This window comes from Macaca nemestrina, chromosome 1, assembly GCF_043159975.1.
Source record: "Macaca nemestrina isolate mMacNem1 chromosome 1, mMacNem.hap1, whole genome shotgun sequence".
Classification (NCBI taxonomy): Eukaryota; Metazoa; Chordata; class Mammalia; order Primates; family Cercopithecidae; genus Macaca; species Macaca nemestrina.
Genome location: NC_092125.1, coordinates 106,409,817 through 106,426,956, shown reverse-complemented (window position 1 = coordinate 106,426,956; position 17,140 = coordinate 106,409,817). Strand labels below are relative to the sequence as shown.

Sequence of the window (17,140 nt, the reverse complement as noted above, 5' to 3'; positions counted from 1 at the left end):
AATGGATTAATATCCAGAATATAAAAGAATCCCTATAACTCAACAACAAAAGACAAACAAACCAATCAAAAAATGGGGAAAAGACTCAAAATTAAGATATACAAATGGCCAATAAGCACATGAAAATTACTAATCATTAGGAAAACATGGAGCAGAACGACAATGAGATACCACCTGACACCCACCAGGATGACTACTACTTCTTTTAAAACCCAGAAAATAACAAGTGTTGGCGAGGGCATAGAGAATTGGAAGCCGAATGCACTGTTGGTGGGAATGTAAAATAGTGCAGCTGCAACGGAAAACTGCAAGTTTGTTCCTCAAATAAATAAACACAGAATTACCACATGATCCAGTAATTCTGCTCCTGGTATATATGCAAAAGAATTGAATGCAGGGAGATTCAAACAGGTGCTTATACCTTCATGTTCATAGCAGCATTATTCACAAGAGCCAAAAGGTGAAAGCGACCCAAGTGTCCCTCAACAGATGAATGGATGAAGAAAATGTTTTGTGGGGACGTGTGTTGTTGCCAAGGGCTAAATCCATTCCTACCCTGCTGCCCACACTCCTCCACAGCTCTCCTGTTCTGTGAAGCTGGGGATGCACCATGCCCTGGGAGATGGAGGCTTCTTGGGGTCCCTCTGCACTGCACAAGGGCCTGAGCCATTGTATAAACACACAGGGAGCCTTTCACCCTCCAAAATAAATCCAGCTCTCTCTGGATGTGAGCCACTGGAGACCCAGCACAGAGTCCAGCACACACGATAACAGCAGCCACAATCACTGATCAGAGCAAATCATGGCAAAATACTAGTTAACACTCACTGGGCATTTCCCACGTCCAGGAACTATTCTAAGTGCTCACTTAGATTAGTTGCATTATTTGCATTGATCATTTAATTCTCACACTAACCCAGTGATGTATGTACTATTACAATGCCTATTGTACAGATGAGGAAACTGAGCCCCACAGGGAGACTTAGTAATTCAGCGTATCAAATGATTGAGTGACTCATGATGTGATGTGACAGCATCCACTTCCTATTCCCGCCTGTAATGTCTTTTGTCCCGGTAATGTCCTCCTCACCCTTCCTGATCCAGCTCAGGCATCATCCGCTCCAAGTCCATCCCTGATCTGCCTGCCTTCACGCCATCAATGCAGAGTTAATTCTTCTCTCCTCCACACTACCCAAATCCTTACCCATCACAGCATTTGCCCTGCTATGTTATGATTCATTTGTTTATTTTCTGTCTTTTCTCTGGGACCAGGAGACCATTTAGAAAAGAAATCACATTTCTTTTCACAACCCTAGGGCCTGGCACCTACTAAGTGTTCAATTAATACTTATTGAGGGGATAAATGAATACAAAATTAAGTTTGGCCTTTCCCTTATCCAAGGCAGAAATTCTCTTTATCACACTCAGCCATCTTAAATCATTTCTGGAAGAAGGCAGGGTATCAATTCATCAACCAAATGCAGTCTAACTTCCTTGACAAAAGGTGAATCAAGCTCTTATAGGAAAACAACGCCATATCTGACATGACAAGTTGTCAACCAAGGATCCACCCTTGGTTAATACCTATTATTCACCACGTACTGTCCTATGTGACCTGGCCTAACAGGACCTGCCTCAAAGCACCGCATCATATTTTCAAAGTATTTTGCATCCACTGACTCATTTGATATTCCCAGAAACCTTGTGATGTGGACATTACAAGCATAATTATCCCTATTTGGCAGATGGGGAAACTGAGGCATAGGGCATTACTCCAGGTCCTTTCTCAGGTCCAGTGAGGGAGTCCCGAGTGGTGACCTCCTCCCCACACCATGTACAGGTTGATCGGCAAGATCATGGAATGTCGCGCCCTCCCCAGAAACTGTGCCCCTGGACAGACAGCCTTGGGTGCTTTTGGGGCAGCAGGAGCCAGGCTGAACTGACCTTGCAGCAAAAGGTACCAGGACTTGGGTAAGCATGTGGGGGGAAAGGCAGAGGCTGTAAGCAGCCTGGCGGACATGGGGCAACCTAGAGGGAGCAGAACCTGGTCATGTTTACAGGAAAGGGCTCAGTCCCTGGGTGTGTCCCAACAGACCTGACAGGCCCAATCCTGAGGCCAAGGAAATGAGGACAGAGCAGGCAGAGCTGGTGAAGAAACCCCCAGAAGGGGGCAGGAGAGGGGCAGGGAGGGCTCAGGCTGGGCGCCCCTGCTTCGTACTCAATGCCTGTGGAGCCCAGCACCTCTCAGGTGAGACCGACATTTCTCCCCTGGGCCTGGAAGAAGAGTGGCCTAAGTAACTCAGGCAATGGTCTTCATGCCTCTAGACACAGCCAGGGGCCTGCGGGAAGGAGCACAGATCCAGGTCATCAATTCCAGTCCCATGGGCTCCAATTCTGCATTCCTTCCCCAAGCACCTGCTGAGCGTTTATGGGGACGCTGAGATCCTGTCTCGGTGGAGAGTACGAAACAAGCACAGTGCAGCAGAAGATGCCCCTCCACAGGAGAGAATGAAAAGGGGAATGGGGTGCAGACATCTCCCAAGGAGGGTCCTGAAAGGCAAACTAAGCTGGTGGCAAGTGTGGGAGGGACAGCAGGCCAGGTCTGGAGCAAACGGGGGCAAATTCTGCCCCAGAGCCTGACTGATGAGAAAAAAGGTCTCCAGCTCAGCTCCAGGGACAACCCACCACGTTTGGCGCAAAGGACCAGATGGAGAGGGAACCAGACCAAGTTTCTTAAGTGACCCTGCAGTCCTGTGCACAGGTGGTGCATCACCTTCCATCACTCTTTCAAAATCCATGATTTCTATCTCAGTAAGCTCAGGACACCGGTTCCCAGAGCAACCCTCAGAAGAAAACAACCCATTAAAATGGGCTCTGGCAGTTCCTGAAGGCAGAGGAGACCCTCCCTAAGAGATTCTGCGTTAATTTCCTGATGTCCCAGGAGAGAGGAAGAGGAAAAAGAAACAGAGCAAGTGCAGGGGCAGGTCTCAGGTGGGTGGTGTCAGGGACACCGGAGGACTTGGATCAGTGGGTCATGAATAGCCCTCGGTCAGAAGTAAGCCTCACATCCATCATCATGTTGTAGAAAAAAACAGACTCAACCCTTCTCTCCTCCAGGAAGCCTTCCTGGGTTGACTGTCACCCAGGTTCTACTCATTGCTGTTCCCTTAACAGGTGTCTGTGGTTCTGCCAGGCTGGATTGTTGGCTCAGCTCCTGTCAGTGTCTGACTCAGCATGTGCAAACCCAGCACACAATTTTCCCTGCAGACTGGCTCCCACCCAGGCACTGAAGTCCCATGCCAATCGCCAGCGCCTGAAACCTCCAGCTCATTCTGGATCCTCCTCTCCCTCAGTCTGTGCCCAGGTCCGGGCTTTGACGTTCTGCCTTTTCTGATGCCTCCTCGCTTCCGTCCCCATGAAGCTGTTTACCTCTTCTTCACAGCCTCCAGCTAGCCTCTGCAGGTCTGCTCTGTCTTCCTCCACCCCAAACCCCCACCACTAGTTTCCTAAAGCAGAGCTGGTCCCAGGGCCCTCACCCCTTCCCCACACTTAACAACTCAGGATCCCTTACCAAAAGGATACCGTCCAAATTCCAATGCTCAGTTTTCAGGGACTTCCAGACTCTGGTCCTAACCCACCCATTCAAGCTGACTTTCTACTCTTTTCTCCATGAACGCTAATTTCTGAGCAAACTTTCTGTTGCTCCCGGACATACTTTATGATTTTCTACTGTTGTTCCCTCTGCTAGAAATGCACCTGCCTCCTTATCCTGGTCTCGTCCCAGGCTCAGCCCCACCCTTGCTCGCCGATTCTTGAGGCTCTCTTTCAGAGTAGGGATGCTGTCAGAGGGGCATGTTAGTTCACCCCTACCCTCACCCCGTGCTACCACCTGCGTGGTGGGTGAGTGAGTGACCATGGATGAGGCCTCGCTGTCTATCTCCCCAGACTCTTCCTTCTCAGGCTGAACACTGCAGGTGGGGAATGTCTCCCCATCAGATGGGGCCCCCTGGAATCAGACGTGGTGTCTCCCCCATCAAATATAAACTCCCTAGAGGAATAAGCTGTGTCTCCCCCTCAGACAGGGTCTCCCTGGAGATATAAGCTGTGTCTCCCCTTCAGACAGGGGCTCCCTGGGGATAGGAGCATGTCTCCCCCCTCAGACAGGGTCTCCCTGGAGATATAAGCTGTATCTCCCCCTCAGACAGGGGCTCCCTGGAGGTAGGAGCGTGTCTGCCCCCTCAGACAGGGGCTCCCTGGAGATAGAAGCTGTTTCTTCCACTCAAACAGGAGCTTCCTGGAGGCAAGGGCTATTTCATTCATCTAAAATAGATCTTTCCCAGGTTGGGACTGAAACTTCTTTTTCTGGATTGTAGGTGAAGCCCAGAACCACATACTGACAAATCCCTGGAAATATGTATGAAATTGCTTTATTCTCTCTCACACGGCTCTCCTTTCCACAGACAGGTACAGACATGTGCACACACAGAGAGACACACACAGCTGGGTTCTCCTTTCAGTTCCTGATAGCCAGGCCACACCTCCTCCTGGGTCAGGCTCCGGTGGGCAGGAGGCTGCCTGAGCTCCCTCTAGTAGAGGCTGTGTCGAGCACAGTGGTGAGCGCACAGCTGCCGGTGGTACTGCAGGTGGTAGTCCTTCACCAGCTTTCCCAAGATGTAGAGGAACTCATCGAAGCAGATCTGGTTGTCCTTGTTCTTGTCTGCAGCCTGGAACAGTTCTGTGATATAGTACGGCTCCTTCCGGCCCTGAGAAGCAGGCAGAGTGTCAACCACCCACCCAGGCCTGCAGCCCACCTGCCAGGCTCCCCACAGCCCACTGGGAGGGGATGGGGTAACTGTGGCCTGGCCTTGCCTGCAAGGGCTTACAGGAAATGACTCCTCACTCCAATAGTCAGTGACTAGGACTCTGAATGCTGCAAAATCAGGCTCAAGAGACAGGGGCATGGTGGGTGCCCCCATAACCAAGCCTGGAGCCAGCTGCATGTGTGCAGACAAAGGAGGTAAACTGGGCACCACTGATGGTTAACTGTGTTCAGTGCCCAGGCAGCCCTGGCATCCCAGACGATTTTGCATCCACCGGCAGCAGCTGTTTATGCCTCTCTTCACAGCTGGGCTGGAGGCTCCTCTGGAGGGACATCCCAGCCAGGGCTTCCTCAAGGCAGGGCGGTGCCTTCCTCCTCCACACTGGGAGCTCCCCAGGAGCAGAGTCGACCTGGCCCTCAAGTCTGCATCCCCAGCGCTGCTGCAAGGCTAGTGCCCAGGGGGTCAGAGGTTTGCATGCCTGTGCATTTGCCTGCTTCGGGAGCAATTCCCAGGCAGAGGCATAGCATGCGAACCTCTGACCCCCGGGCACCGGGCCCACATAGAGCGCAGAAGGAGGGAAAGGACAAAGCCAGGAGCCCTGGAGCTGTCCAGGTTGTTCCGAGGCAGGTGGCCCAGATATGGCCCTGAGGGCTGAGAAATGGGGATCGTAGAGGAGAGGAAAGACGCATTTGAGCTGGAAGGAACAGCATGAAGAAAGTCACAGGCCAGAGCACAGCACAGGGACAGAGCGGGAAGACACGAGGTGGACATCGGGAGCACTGGGCAGGGCAGATGAGGCAGCTTTCAGCAAGATTTGGCTGGTGGGCATGAGGAGCCAGTGTGAAGCCCTAGAAACCATTTGGGGGAAGCAGCTGTGGGCAGGTTTGCAGCCTCTGTCTCCTCAGGGCCCACCCCCACCACCTGTTCCTGTGATCTTAACTGTTCCACAAAGCTGGTCACCCAGAGAGGAGCTGGAGGCTTCCCGCCTGGGACAGGCTCTCCCAGCTTCTCTCACCTCGGCCCACCTTCCCCAGGGCTGCCCTGTGTCCAGGGTCTGTCCCCAAGGGCCCTGTACCCTGGTGGGGCTTTGAGTCCCATGAGTGCAGGGTCCGGGCCGTCCTGGTACAGTTTGCCCTAGAAAGGACAAGGTTTCCTGGAAACAGGACCACCCACAATCACTTCCCCCTCGCTCCGTCCCTCTCTACAGCCCTCAGAGTAACACTCCAGTAAGCAGAGGCAAGGCTGGGGAGACGGGAAGTGACCAAAGAAGAGCGTTTTCCTGGATGGAGTGGCCTTGAGTCAGGATGGACCAGAAGTCCTCTGGAGATGACAGTCCAGACACCCCGGGGCATGGCTAGACAGGAGCACCCCACAGACACCCTTGCAGGCCTTGCAGGTCCCAAGGAGCCCAGTAATCATGGGTCTGGGTCTGATGACAAAGAAGATGGGCAGGGCCTGAGGGCTGTCTAAGCCTGGATTTGGGAACTGGGCCTGTCCAGATCTGAGAGATTCTGGGGACAGGAGGTGGAAGGGGAAGTAATATTTCCTAACCCCACCCCACCCTACTCCTACTCTGGTTAGGGGGGCCACCGCAGCTCCTGCTATGCCTCCCCCATGCGTGGGAGCAGGAGGCCCAGGCTTGTGCAGCCCAGGAGAATGGGCTAAATTCAAAGGGCTTGGAAGGTGGCATGGGGTGAGGGGCAGAGGCACTGCCTCGATGAGCCTGTGGGCAGAGGGGAGGTGGAGGGCCTGTACTCAGGAAGTAGATGGGCAGAGGCATAAACAGGTTTGGAGTTAGGACTGAGTTCCAGGAAATCAGCTAAGTTTGGGCTGGAGGGAGGCCAGGCAGGGAGTTCTGGGAGAGGGAAGGACAAGAAACACAGCTGTGCTGGGGCCACTCCACTGTGGCCACAGATCCCGCCGTCCCGTGAATTAAAGATTCTCAGGGCCAGGCACGGTTGCTCACACCTGTAATCCCAGCACTTTGGGAGGCTAAGGCGGGTGGATTGCTTGAGGCCAGGAGTTCAAGACCAGCCTGGCCAACATGGTGAAACCCCATCTCTACTAAAAATACAAAAAATTAGCCAGGCGTGATAGTGGCTGCCTATAATCCCAGCTACTGAGGAGGCTGAGGCACGAGAATCACTTGAACCTGGGAAGCGGAGGTTGCAGTGAGCAGAGATTGAGCCACTGCACTCCAGCCTGGGAGACAGAGTCAGGTTCCATCTCCAGAAAAAAAAAAAAAAAAAGATTCTCATGAGAGACAGCGCCCTCTGTAATAACCTCAGCATTTGCTTTCAACACTCACTTGCCACCCCAGAATCCACCCTGTATTGGTGCCCGGGCCCCACTTCAACCCCCACCCTGATCCCAGACCCTGCGTACCAAGCTGTCCATGAAGCGGGGCACGTTGTCCACGAGCAGGGCCTGCAACTCCTGCAGGGACAGGGTCTCCACATCGCCTTGCCGGGCTGCATACTGGTGGAAGCAGTGGATGATTTGGAAGAGGGATTCCTCCACTGGGGTGTCTGTCATGACTGCTGGGCCCTGGCCCCGGGCAGGGGGCAGACGTGGAGGTGCAGGGGTGCAGCAGCCAGGGACAGTGGGTGGAGAATCTGGGAGGAGAGAGCAGCACCTTGTCCCAGCCAGTCCACAGCAGATGGTGCTTCCTCCAAGAGCCTTCTCCCTCTTGTACCTGCCCACATTCCCACACCCAGTCTCAGGCCACCAGGACCTCTGCACTCATCCGACCCCGTGCAAACGTGACTCAAAGTCGCTGCCCTGCAAGATGCTTCCCTGAAAATTCTCAAGACAGGACTCTGTTTGCTGGGACTGAGGGGTTCCTGGACACAGGAGCTGCATCCTCCTCCCTCCAACCTACCCCAATTTAGCAGATGCCTCAAGTCAAGAATGGGGAGAAACTAAAGACTCTGAAGCAAGTCAGTGTTTGTGTTGTTTTCCAATAGAAACACTTTTAAACCCTTGAAAAGGCAGAATCCGCACTACCATAAGCTGTCTTGTGCGACAAACAATATTAGAATAACCACACTATGTGGAAAACTGGGCCCTGCTCCTGAGCGATTGTTTTCTTTCCCAGTTGAATGTACAGGCAGCAAGTGGATCCCACCTGTCTTCCTGCTGCCACCACACTGTGCCACCCTCTCCAAAGGGAGTCCCCATGCCATCAGCACCATCCCTTCAGCCCTTACATCCCACGGCCCCCCTGGAGCCTCTGTGCCGCTCCTCTCTGGTGCCCTGATGCCTGTGACCTTCCACTCCCCACTTCCTGTGGAGATGAGACCCCAGTTTTCGGGCGACAAGATCTCCCTGTCAAGTCAGCGGTGCTCCCTGGACTCTGCAGATAGGAATCAGGACAACTGCTGCTTCCACCACTCGTGGAACCAGCCTGGCACCAGGTGAACACTTTATACAAATTATCCCATATCCCACGTAACCCTCACGCGGACCATAGGAAGCAGGCATCATTACTCCCATTTTCCTAAGGGAAAAATGAAACCCAGAAAGGATGAGCAATTTCCCCAAGATCACACAACCGATCTACCTGGAGCTTTGCTCAAACCCATGTCTTTGGGAACAAGCCCAAAGGCTTGCTTTCAGTTCAGGTCCTACACCCCGCTTGGGCCACAATTGTACTGTTAGGATGTCCATCCACACTGTACATGTTCTCTAAAACAAGTAAGCTGTACCCACCTCTGCTTTTTAGAACCTGCACAGACCCAACACAGACCCTCACCCCACAATTCTCTTGGAAGAGGCACTGACCTGTCACTGTTGAGGTGAGGATCCAAAACCACAGATCCAACCTGTAGTTGATCCCAGAGATTCCCCAGCGCTCAGGCAGGAGGCAGCTGTGTGAGCCGGGAACCCACCACCAAGCCCCACATCCCACCCATCCTCAGCGCCTCCAATTATGGCAGCCAGTGTTGTGATGCTTCACAGGTCCTTCAGCAGCAGGACTGAGCCTTAATTGCATTCCTCAGGTGACATCACAACACTTAACTTGCTAAGATTAACTCAACCAGTTTCAGGAGCCCACATCCCTCGGAGCAGGATCTGAAGCATCTAAGAATCACAAAAGGTCCCATTATCGTCTCCCTGCCTCAGAGCTTGTCCTCCCACCTCCAGGGCTTGGGTGGGGTCAGACACACACTTAACTACATCTCCCTGGGGTGTCCTCCCTCAATTAGCGAACCCCCAAACTCCACCGTCATGAAGCACATTCATTCCTTCATTCATTCAAAAAACATTCTTGAGTGCCTACAGTGTGCCAGGCCTTCTGCTAGGCAATATGCATCGGACACAGGGCCAGCTCACAGGGTGGGGACGTGTGAGGGGACAGTCACACACTGTCACTAGGCACGTGGAAGCCAACTGAGTGACACAGACAGGTGCTCCAGGCACCCAGAAAGGAACACCTTCCGCCTGGGGAGTTGAGGGGGACTTCCTTAGGGAGGTCATATTTCAGCTGCGACTGGAAGAGACATTTTGAGTTGCACGGAGGAAAGGAGGACCAGGCGCTCCAGACAGAGGACACGGCACAGGCAAAGGCCTGGGGTTGCAAAAGAGACAGTGTGGCGATTCCTCAAGGATCTAGAACTAGAAATACCATTTGACCCAGCCATCCCATTACTGGGTATATACCCAAAGGATTATAAATCATGCTGCTATAAAGACACATGCACACGTATGTTTATTGCAGCACTATTCACAATAGCAAAGACTTGGAACCAACCCAAATGTCCATCAATGATAGACTGGATCAAGAAAATGTGGCACATATACACCATGGAATACTATGCAGCCATAAAAAAGGATGAGTTCATGTCCTTTGTAGGGACACGGATGCAGCTGGAAGCCATCATTCTCAGCAAACTATTGCAAGAACAGAAAACCAGACACCACATGTTCTCACTCATAGGTGGGAACTGAACAATGAGAACACTTGGACACAGGAAGGGGAACATCACACACTGGGGGCTGTCAAGGGGTGGGGGGAGCGGGGAGGAGTAGCATTAGGAGATAAACCTAATGTAAATGACGAGTTAATGGGTGCAGCACACCAACATGGCACATGTATACATATGTAACAAACCTGCACATTGTGCACATGTACCCTAGAACTTAAAGTATAAATAAAAATAAAATAAAATTAAAAAGAGTGCGGCCTGCTCAGGGGATGGAGTCCACAGGGTGCACCATAAGAAGTTAGAAGAAACAAGGCTGGAGAGGCAGGAGGGAGACAAGACCGGAAGACTCTGTGCCAAGCTGTAGCTGGGACTTTATCCTATCCAGCTCATAGTCTGTCAGTGGAGGCAGACATCTAGTCAAAACTCCGAGGTACTGTACTTAGAAAAGCACCACAGACTTGGTGCCAAACATGCACCCCCACCTCACAACCCCCACCACCCACGGCCAGGGCAAGACTGTGATACACAAACAAGAGAGGAAGCTAATAGAGGATTTTTTAAATCAGTTGAGTGATGGATGGGAGGTGAAAGAGAAGTGGTAGAACCAGATTTGTTCATTAGTAAATCACCAACTGCAATGTGGAAGTCACCCTACTCTTAGGGGGCCAGACCTTCAGGCTCGACATCCTTACAGATGCTACCTGGGCCCTTGTGTGAGTGATGGGTGGGGTCCCCTCTGCCAACTCACCCCAACACAAGACTTCTCCCAGCTGGCCCCTTCTACTTGGCCCCATTTCACCCCACACAGCAATCTTGGGAGGGCCCGCACAGGCTGATGACTGAGTCTTCCAGAAGGGGGCGCCAAAGGACAGGTCATCAAACCAGAGACTCCATCTATGCATCCCTGAAGGTTGGAGAGAAAATCATAGGTAGATACTGGAGCCAACAGCTTTTCCAGTTTGCTGAGTGAGCCTTATCTACTCAACATAGTGATTTCCCCAGCAAACAAGTGCTTCATCAATACACTTTGTTTCTAAACTAAAAACATGACTTGAATTTCTCAGCATTGCCAAGCTAAAGCCACAAAAGATTGCACTGAATTTTTTGATTCAGCCAGCATTACCCTGGCAATTTATCCCGAAACAGTTAATTAAGCAGATGTTAAAAACAATAATCAGAAAAATGTCCACCATGGCAATGTCTATAACCAAGAAACAAAAATAAAAACAAAACCTTAAAACTATCTAATTAACAAATTTGGTATACCCATGTGGTTCACCATTGGACAATTGCTGGATAATAGCTTGTTGTTCAGCAGAAACTTCATTTCTGACCTATGGCTGGGGATGGGGGGCAGACTGCACTCCTTTTCTCCCTACCCTCTGTTCACTTTGGGAAAAAACAACCCCCTACACCATGCCAATACCCAGTGATGATCCCTTGCACAGCTGCGCTGTAACTGCACTTTTTGCTTGATGTTATGCTGTGAACATCTCACATGCTTAATCAATGCTAGCCTGATTTTTAGCGAGTACATTGCGATCATCTGTTTGCATTTATCAGAATTTGTCTTATGAATCCATTATTGTTAGACATTAAATTACTTTTATTTATACATTTTAATGTCAACTCTTCCTTAATGTTTATCAGAATTTTGCCACGTGTTAGGTGCTAGGTGCCCCTGTGCTAGGTGCTGTGGAGAAAGGGGGTGGAAATGAATTGAATAACTCATAGTCTGTAGGTGGAGACAGACATCTAGCCAAAACTTCAGGGTACTGTACTTAGAAAAAAGCCATAAACATGGTGCCAAACATGCATCTCCCATGTCATAACCCAACCACCCATGGCCAGGGCAAGATTGTGATCTTGACAGACACAATCTTCATGTCTTTCCAGTGCGCAGACCAGTCACTGAAAGCAATGTCCTGTGACATCCAGAAGCCAGTACAGCAAAGGAGTAGCGCTTTCTGGTGAAATTGAGAAAGGAGGTTATCTGAAACTGGTCCTGAAGCACCCCCACCCCCGCTCCTGCTGCAACCAGGGTTTTAGACACCTCAAAGATTGGAAATACTTCAAGAAGGATAATATTCAATTTCTGACTAAGACAGCGGTGAGGTGGTGGTGGAAAGGATCAAGTAATTACCTTAAAAAGTAAAGAAATGTCGTATGGTACTTGACGATGAAGCGGGTTATACTGATGGCATATTGAGGGATTTTTGCCAGTTCTCACCAGCATATACCTATTTGCTTCTCTCCAGACCTGTATTATCTTTAGGATTGGAGCAACTTGATATCCCAGTCAACAGCCTCAAGAGTATCTGAAATGTGTGTTAGATGGGCTGTGCTTGAAGGGGGAGCTGCTAGATGCATTAGAACCCTCACAGAGAATGTGATAAAGAGAAAGAAAGGGTGCGTTATTGCCGTGTAGAGAATAAGAGTAAGATTCTAGCATAGGGAGTCCCTAGGCTGCTTCTGTAGGACCAGGAGGCTGCTGGAGAGTGAGAAGATGATTAACAGTATTAAGTTCTTCTTCTTTGCTGAGCACTGCCCCATTACATCCACCCATTCATCTTGTCTTCTTAACAATTGCTGAAGAAGCCCAAGGAATGACAATTACAGGAGCATGATAGGGACACAGCTAGTAATGCAGAGGCACGTTTCAAACCCAGGCCCATGGGCCCCACATACCCGTTCTCATCCACTACATTACCTTGTCCCCGAATAACAGGGAATCCAACGTTGGGGAGAGCAGGAGAAGGGCCCCATGGTTAGAGGAAAGAGCTGGAACAGAGGTGCTCAGGTGGGAGCCAGCCTGGGCTGATGGACGGGCAGAAAGAAGGGCTGGAGTGGTGTAAATGGAGCCCAGAGAGACAGGAGATGAGGTCTGAGGGGCAGGCAGAGGACAAGCCAATGAGGACTTTGCAAAATTTGGACTTTAAGCAGGATAGGAAGCCACTAAAAGATTTTTAGTAAGGGATATGCCATGTTCATAGTAGCTTTATATGCTATTGTAAAGCTGGCATTTTCCCAAATGTAACATAGATTCAGTGCAATCCCAATCCCAAAGCTCTTACTGAAATTATAGAAATTGACAAGTTAACTCTAAAAAGTATATAGCCAGGCCAAGAGTAGCCAAGAGAATCATGAAAAAGAAAAGACATGGGAGGATCCACAGTACTAGACATTAAGATTTATCATAATAACTCCGGTAACTAAGATACTGCCCGGCAGGTTCAAGGACAAACAGATCAACAGAACTAAACAGAGGCCTGGGAAAAAGACACACACGTGTAGTATATTTATTCTGTGACAAAAGTGGCACTGCTGAGCACGAGCTTTTCGATACATTTTATGGGATCAATTGGATGCTCATTCTCATGAAACTAGACCTCACAAGCAGACAAAATGACAATTCCAAGTGGATTGTAGGTCTAACGGTGGAAAGTAAAGTCATAAAGCCTCAATAGCATATGCAAAGACATTCAAGCCCTCCGTCTTGAACATTTACTTCTATATTTTCTTCTAAGAGTTTTAGTTGTAGCTCTTATGTGTAGGGCTGTGACCCATTTTGAGTTAATTTGTGTGTACGAAGGAAGGAAGGGGTACGGCTTCATTATTTTGCATGTGGCTGCCCACTTGTCTCGGCACCGTTTATTGAAGACTATTCTTTCTCCATTGAATGGGCTTGGCAGGCTTGTTGAAAATTAATTGACTGTGAACATGAAGGCGGAGAACACTTTATCACGAACTCTAAGCTTCACCTATGTAAAGATATCTTCTCTCTGTTCTGCCTCCTGTCAAAATCTGACATGACTCTTGCTCAAAACCACCTTTGTTTCCCGAGTTCCGTGGCCTTGTCTCACGCAGAGCAATCATGTCCCATTAACCCACTCCCCACCCCCACTCCAAGTCCACCCTGTGGGCCACAGCCTTGTCCTTTCCCAGCTGCTTTATCATCTGCTTTTTCAATTAGGACTATGTTTAAAACATTTCCCCAATTCTTAAATATTTTTGAGTGATTGATTCCAAACAACTACATTATATGGAATTTCTGAACCATTCTGCCTAACAACACTTCTGACTCCAAATGTGTGGGAGTTATATTTCCTTTTTTTAAAAATCCCCACACCAACCAATTCTCCAGCTCTCTGAACACCACCGGGGTATCCTGCAATTCCATTCTGACCCTAACTACCTAGAGTTAGCACAGACCCCACAAGGTGAAGGCTCAGCCCCACAACACTGGCCCCACTTCAGATGCCAATCGCAGCACCTGACCTCCCATACTTCTGACTGACTGGCTAAAATTGGAGGTTCCTAAAAAACCCTCCTCAGGTTGGATAATCTGCTACAAGGGGTCACGGGACTCAAGGAGGCACTTTAGGCATAAGGCACTTTACAAATAATACAACATAGGAAAAGTCACGTGGAAGAGACACAGAGCGTATGAGGGGCAGCACTGAGCTCCCAGGCCCACCCCAGGCGCCCACCCTTCCAGCACCCCACCTGCTCAGCAGCCCGACAGCTCTCTGAGCCCCATTGTTTGGGGTTTCTATGGCAGTCACTTTATTTCAGCATGGTTGATTAAATAATTGGCCACTGGTGATTGAAGTCCTGCCCCAGCCGCTCTCTGGAGGCCCAGCCTGGGGCTGAAAGCTCCAGCCCTCCAATCACATGGTTGCTTCCTCTGGCAACCAGCCCCATCCTGAAGCTGTCTAGGGGTCCACGAAGAGTCACTTCATTAGCACACACTCAGTATGGCTGGAAGGGGATTGTTATGAGTAACAAAAGATGCTCCCTCACCCCTGTCATTCAGGAGATTCCAGAGGTTTCAGACGCTCAGCGTCAGGAACAGGGACAAAGACCAAATGTCCATTTCGTATCATCACAGGGATTCCATGTGTACAGGCATCAAGATTTACTTAACCCACCATTACAAAAAATTTAATTATCTTAATTTGTTCCTGTTTCTACTTACTCGATTAACAATTACATCCCCAGTATATGATTTTGTGCAGTGCCCTCTGGTAGGCATTGGAGAGAGAAAAGAATACAAATTAATTAAGAAAAGCCCTCTGCCTTTCAGAAGCTTTTGGTGAAAATCTCTTTTTTTTAAAGGTGCAAGATTGGTGCCCGACGTGGGACTCACAACTTGAAGAAGGGCGGAAACCGCGAAGGACCCAGCTACGTGGTGCTGCCTCCCTCAGCAACCAGGGCGAGGTGGGTGCTCGGTAGCGCCACCATGTGGAAATTCGGGAAACAGAAAACCAAGTCTCTGCACTCAGGGCCAGAGTTTCATCCTGGGCCTCTGACTGGGGCCAACTGTAACAGGAACAGCCCTGACTGTAAGTCAAAATTGTAAAGTCCCCCTTGGCCAGAGAACCTTCCTGCAGTGGCCTCCACTGCTTTCTCCAGCTTGCCAGTTTTAACCTACAGGGCCCAGCCTCTTAAACTTGGGTGAGGTGAGGAATGATCATGGCCAACGTGAAATTTGGTTGAACAGATACATTTCTCGGGGTACACAAGGGTCACTTCCCAGCACTGTCTGTGTGTGTGGCCTCCGAGAAAGCAACCTCCTTTATCAGGCAACAGAATTCACACTAAATCCTCCCAGCAAACCCATTCTAGACGGGATGGCGGGTGTTAGTCCAAACTGCACCATTTTGTAAGCCCCCTGCCATTTTGCGGAGCCTCGTCAGAGTGAAACATTCCATGTGGATTCGGGCCTGACCACAAGGCACAAGAGCACCCGTATCATACCCTGCCAGGCAAAGGCCCAACTGAGGGAACATCCCTATCGTATCCTGCAGGGCAAAGATCCAAGGAACAGCCTATCACATCTGCCGGAAAAAGGTCCAAACCACCCGATGGTGTGAACATCTTATCAATATCCTCCCGGCGAGCAAGCCATACTGCCCAGACCCCCACCTAGACCTATAAATTACCCCAGCCTGTAAGCGGCAGGGCGTCTGGCATTAAGCTGGTCCCCCACCTCCTCAGGTCTTGTGCTGGACAGAAAACCTGCCTTGCCATAGAGCCCCCGACTCTCTCTGTGTCTTTCTTTAACCCTTGCCTTCCCTTCAAAACCTAACAGTGGGACCACAGGCTCTGGGCTGCAGCTGGGTGTCCTCTTCCTCCAGTGTGGATGGATCCTCCAGTGTGGGTGGCTCACAGCAGAACTGAGTCCGAATAATCTCTTCTGAACACCATGGAACTCTCTCTGTCCGGCTCTCCCAACTGCTGCTCGAGTCTAGAGATGCAGCCGGCCAACACCACCCAGAAGGACCCCAAACAGAACAGCTGGCTGTCTCGGAACATTCCTGTGGCTCCCTCTGCCCTGTCCCTCTCACCGTGGCTCCTGGAAGTGCTCTATGGCCTATTGAAAGGGCGCCCCGACAAAACTTCCCCTGGTTCCCCTACCTGAAAAGTGATTTCCTCTGTTCTGAATTCCCACACACTTTATCTGAACCTTTCTGAAGACACCTGCCTCACTTGCTAGTTCGGCCAATGTTTATGGAGTTCTCTGCACTGGAGGCTGGGGGCACAATATAAGACAGGGCCAGGTGGCAGCAAACATAGTGTATGTGCAGCCAGGGCTGTCACTGAGATGCGCAGGGACATGGGGATGATGGCTCTGCCTGGAGAAGGCTTCACAGAGAAAGTGACCACTGAACTGCCTGGGGACCCGGGGGTTCCTGGCTCTGTCCCGCTCCACTCTCTCAACACCCAGTGGTTTATTGGAGTTCTCTCCTGGGACCAGAGCATTGCTCAAAGCACGGTCCACATCCATTCCATCTCCCTGCCACCCCAACATCCGCACACCCAGAACAGAGTCAGCACTCATAGCATAAGTGAATGGATAAAATACAGCAAAAAGAACAAATTGTTTTCTGTCCTCTTCCCTCAGCAACTTGAGATCTTCAATAGATCCAGAAGGATGTTGCCGCTACCTCAGACTGGGGAGAGGGGAGCTCCCCCAAAAGAAGGAGGAGATGAAGATATCAACCAGCCAGATTCCTGTTCAGGACCAGCCTGTTGTGAGCTCTCCTGGGGATCAGCAGTGGCTGGGAGGTTGGATGTGTGATGGGGCGGGGCAGGTTTATGGAGAGTGTTTGTTCCAGACATGACACAGGAGAAGGGCTCACAGGGTTCAACCTGATCAGCAAGTGCAAAAGATAAGGCCCCTATTAAAGCTAATTTGCTGAGATTTTCATTTTAGCAAAAACAAATGATCAGTTTTTTGGATGTCTCAAGTATGTTTGAAATTTATGTGTATTCTCTATGGTTGGGCACGAATTTATGAATGTATGTGTGTGTAAATAAATTTAAGTGTGTTGTTCAAATAGTTTATATCAGGAATCATCAAATTATGGTCTTCAAGCCAGATACAGC

The 17,140-nt window shown here is 50.2% G+C and overlaps 1 protein-coding gene across 3 annotated transcripts in view; it reads right to left on the bottom strand.

The window, feature by feature from the left end:
- Positions 1-4,417: 4,417 nt before the first annotated feature.
- Positions 4,418-17,140, bottom strand: part of LOC105497930 (protein S100-A15A) — a 36,170-nt gene continuing 23,447 nt past the window's right edge. Inside the window, exons 2-4 of one of the 3 annotated variants that reach the window (XM_071071274.1) lie at positions 10,497-10,652; positions 7,206-7,435; positions 4,418-4,724 (exon numbers count right to left, since the gene is read on the bottom strand). In XM_071071274.1, the coding sequence (XP_070927375.1) occupies positions 4,587-4,724; positions 7,206-7,435; positions 10,497-10,650 (522 nt within the window). In that variant the 5' untranslated portion in view covers positions 10,651-10,652 and the 3' untranslated portion in view covers positions 4,418-4,586. Of the gene's footprint in view, positions 4,764-7,205; positions 7,436-10,496; positions 10,653-17,140 lie in introns of all 3 variants that reach the window. The other 2 variants (XM_011769468.3, XM_011769469.3) reach the window with 2 other exon arrangements.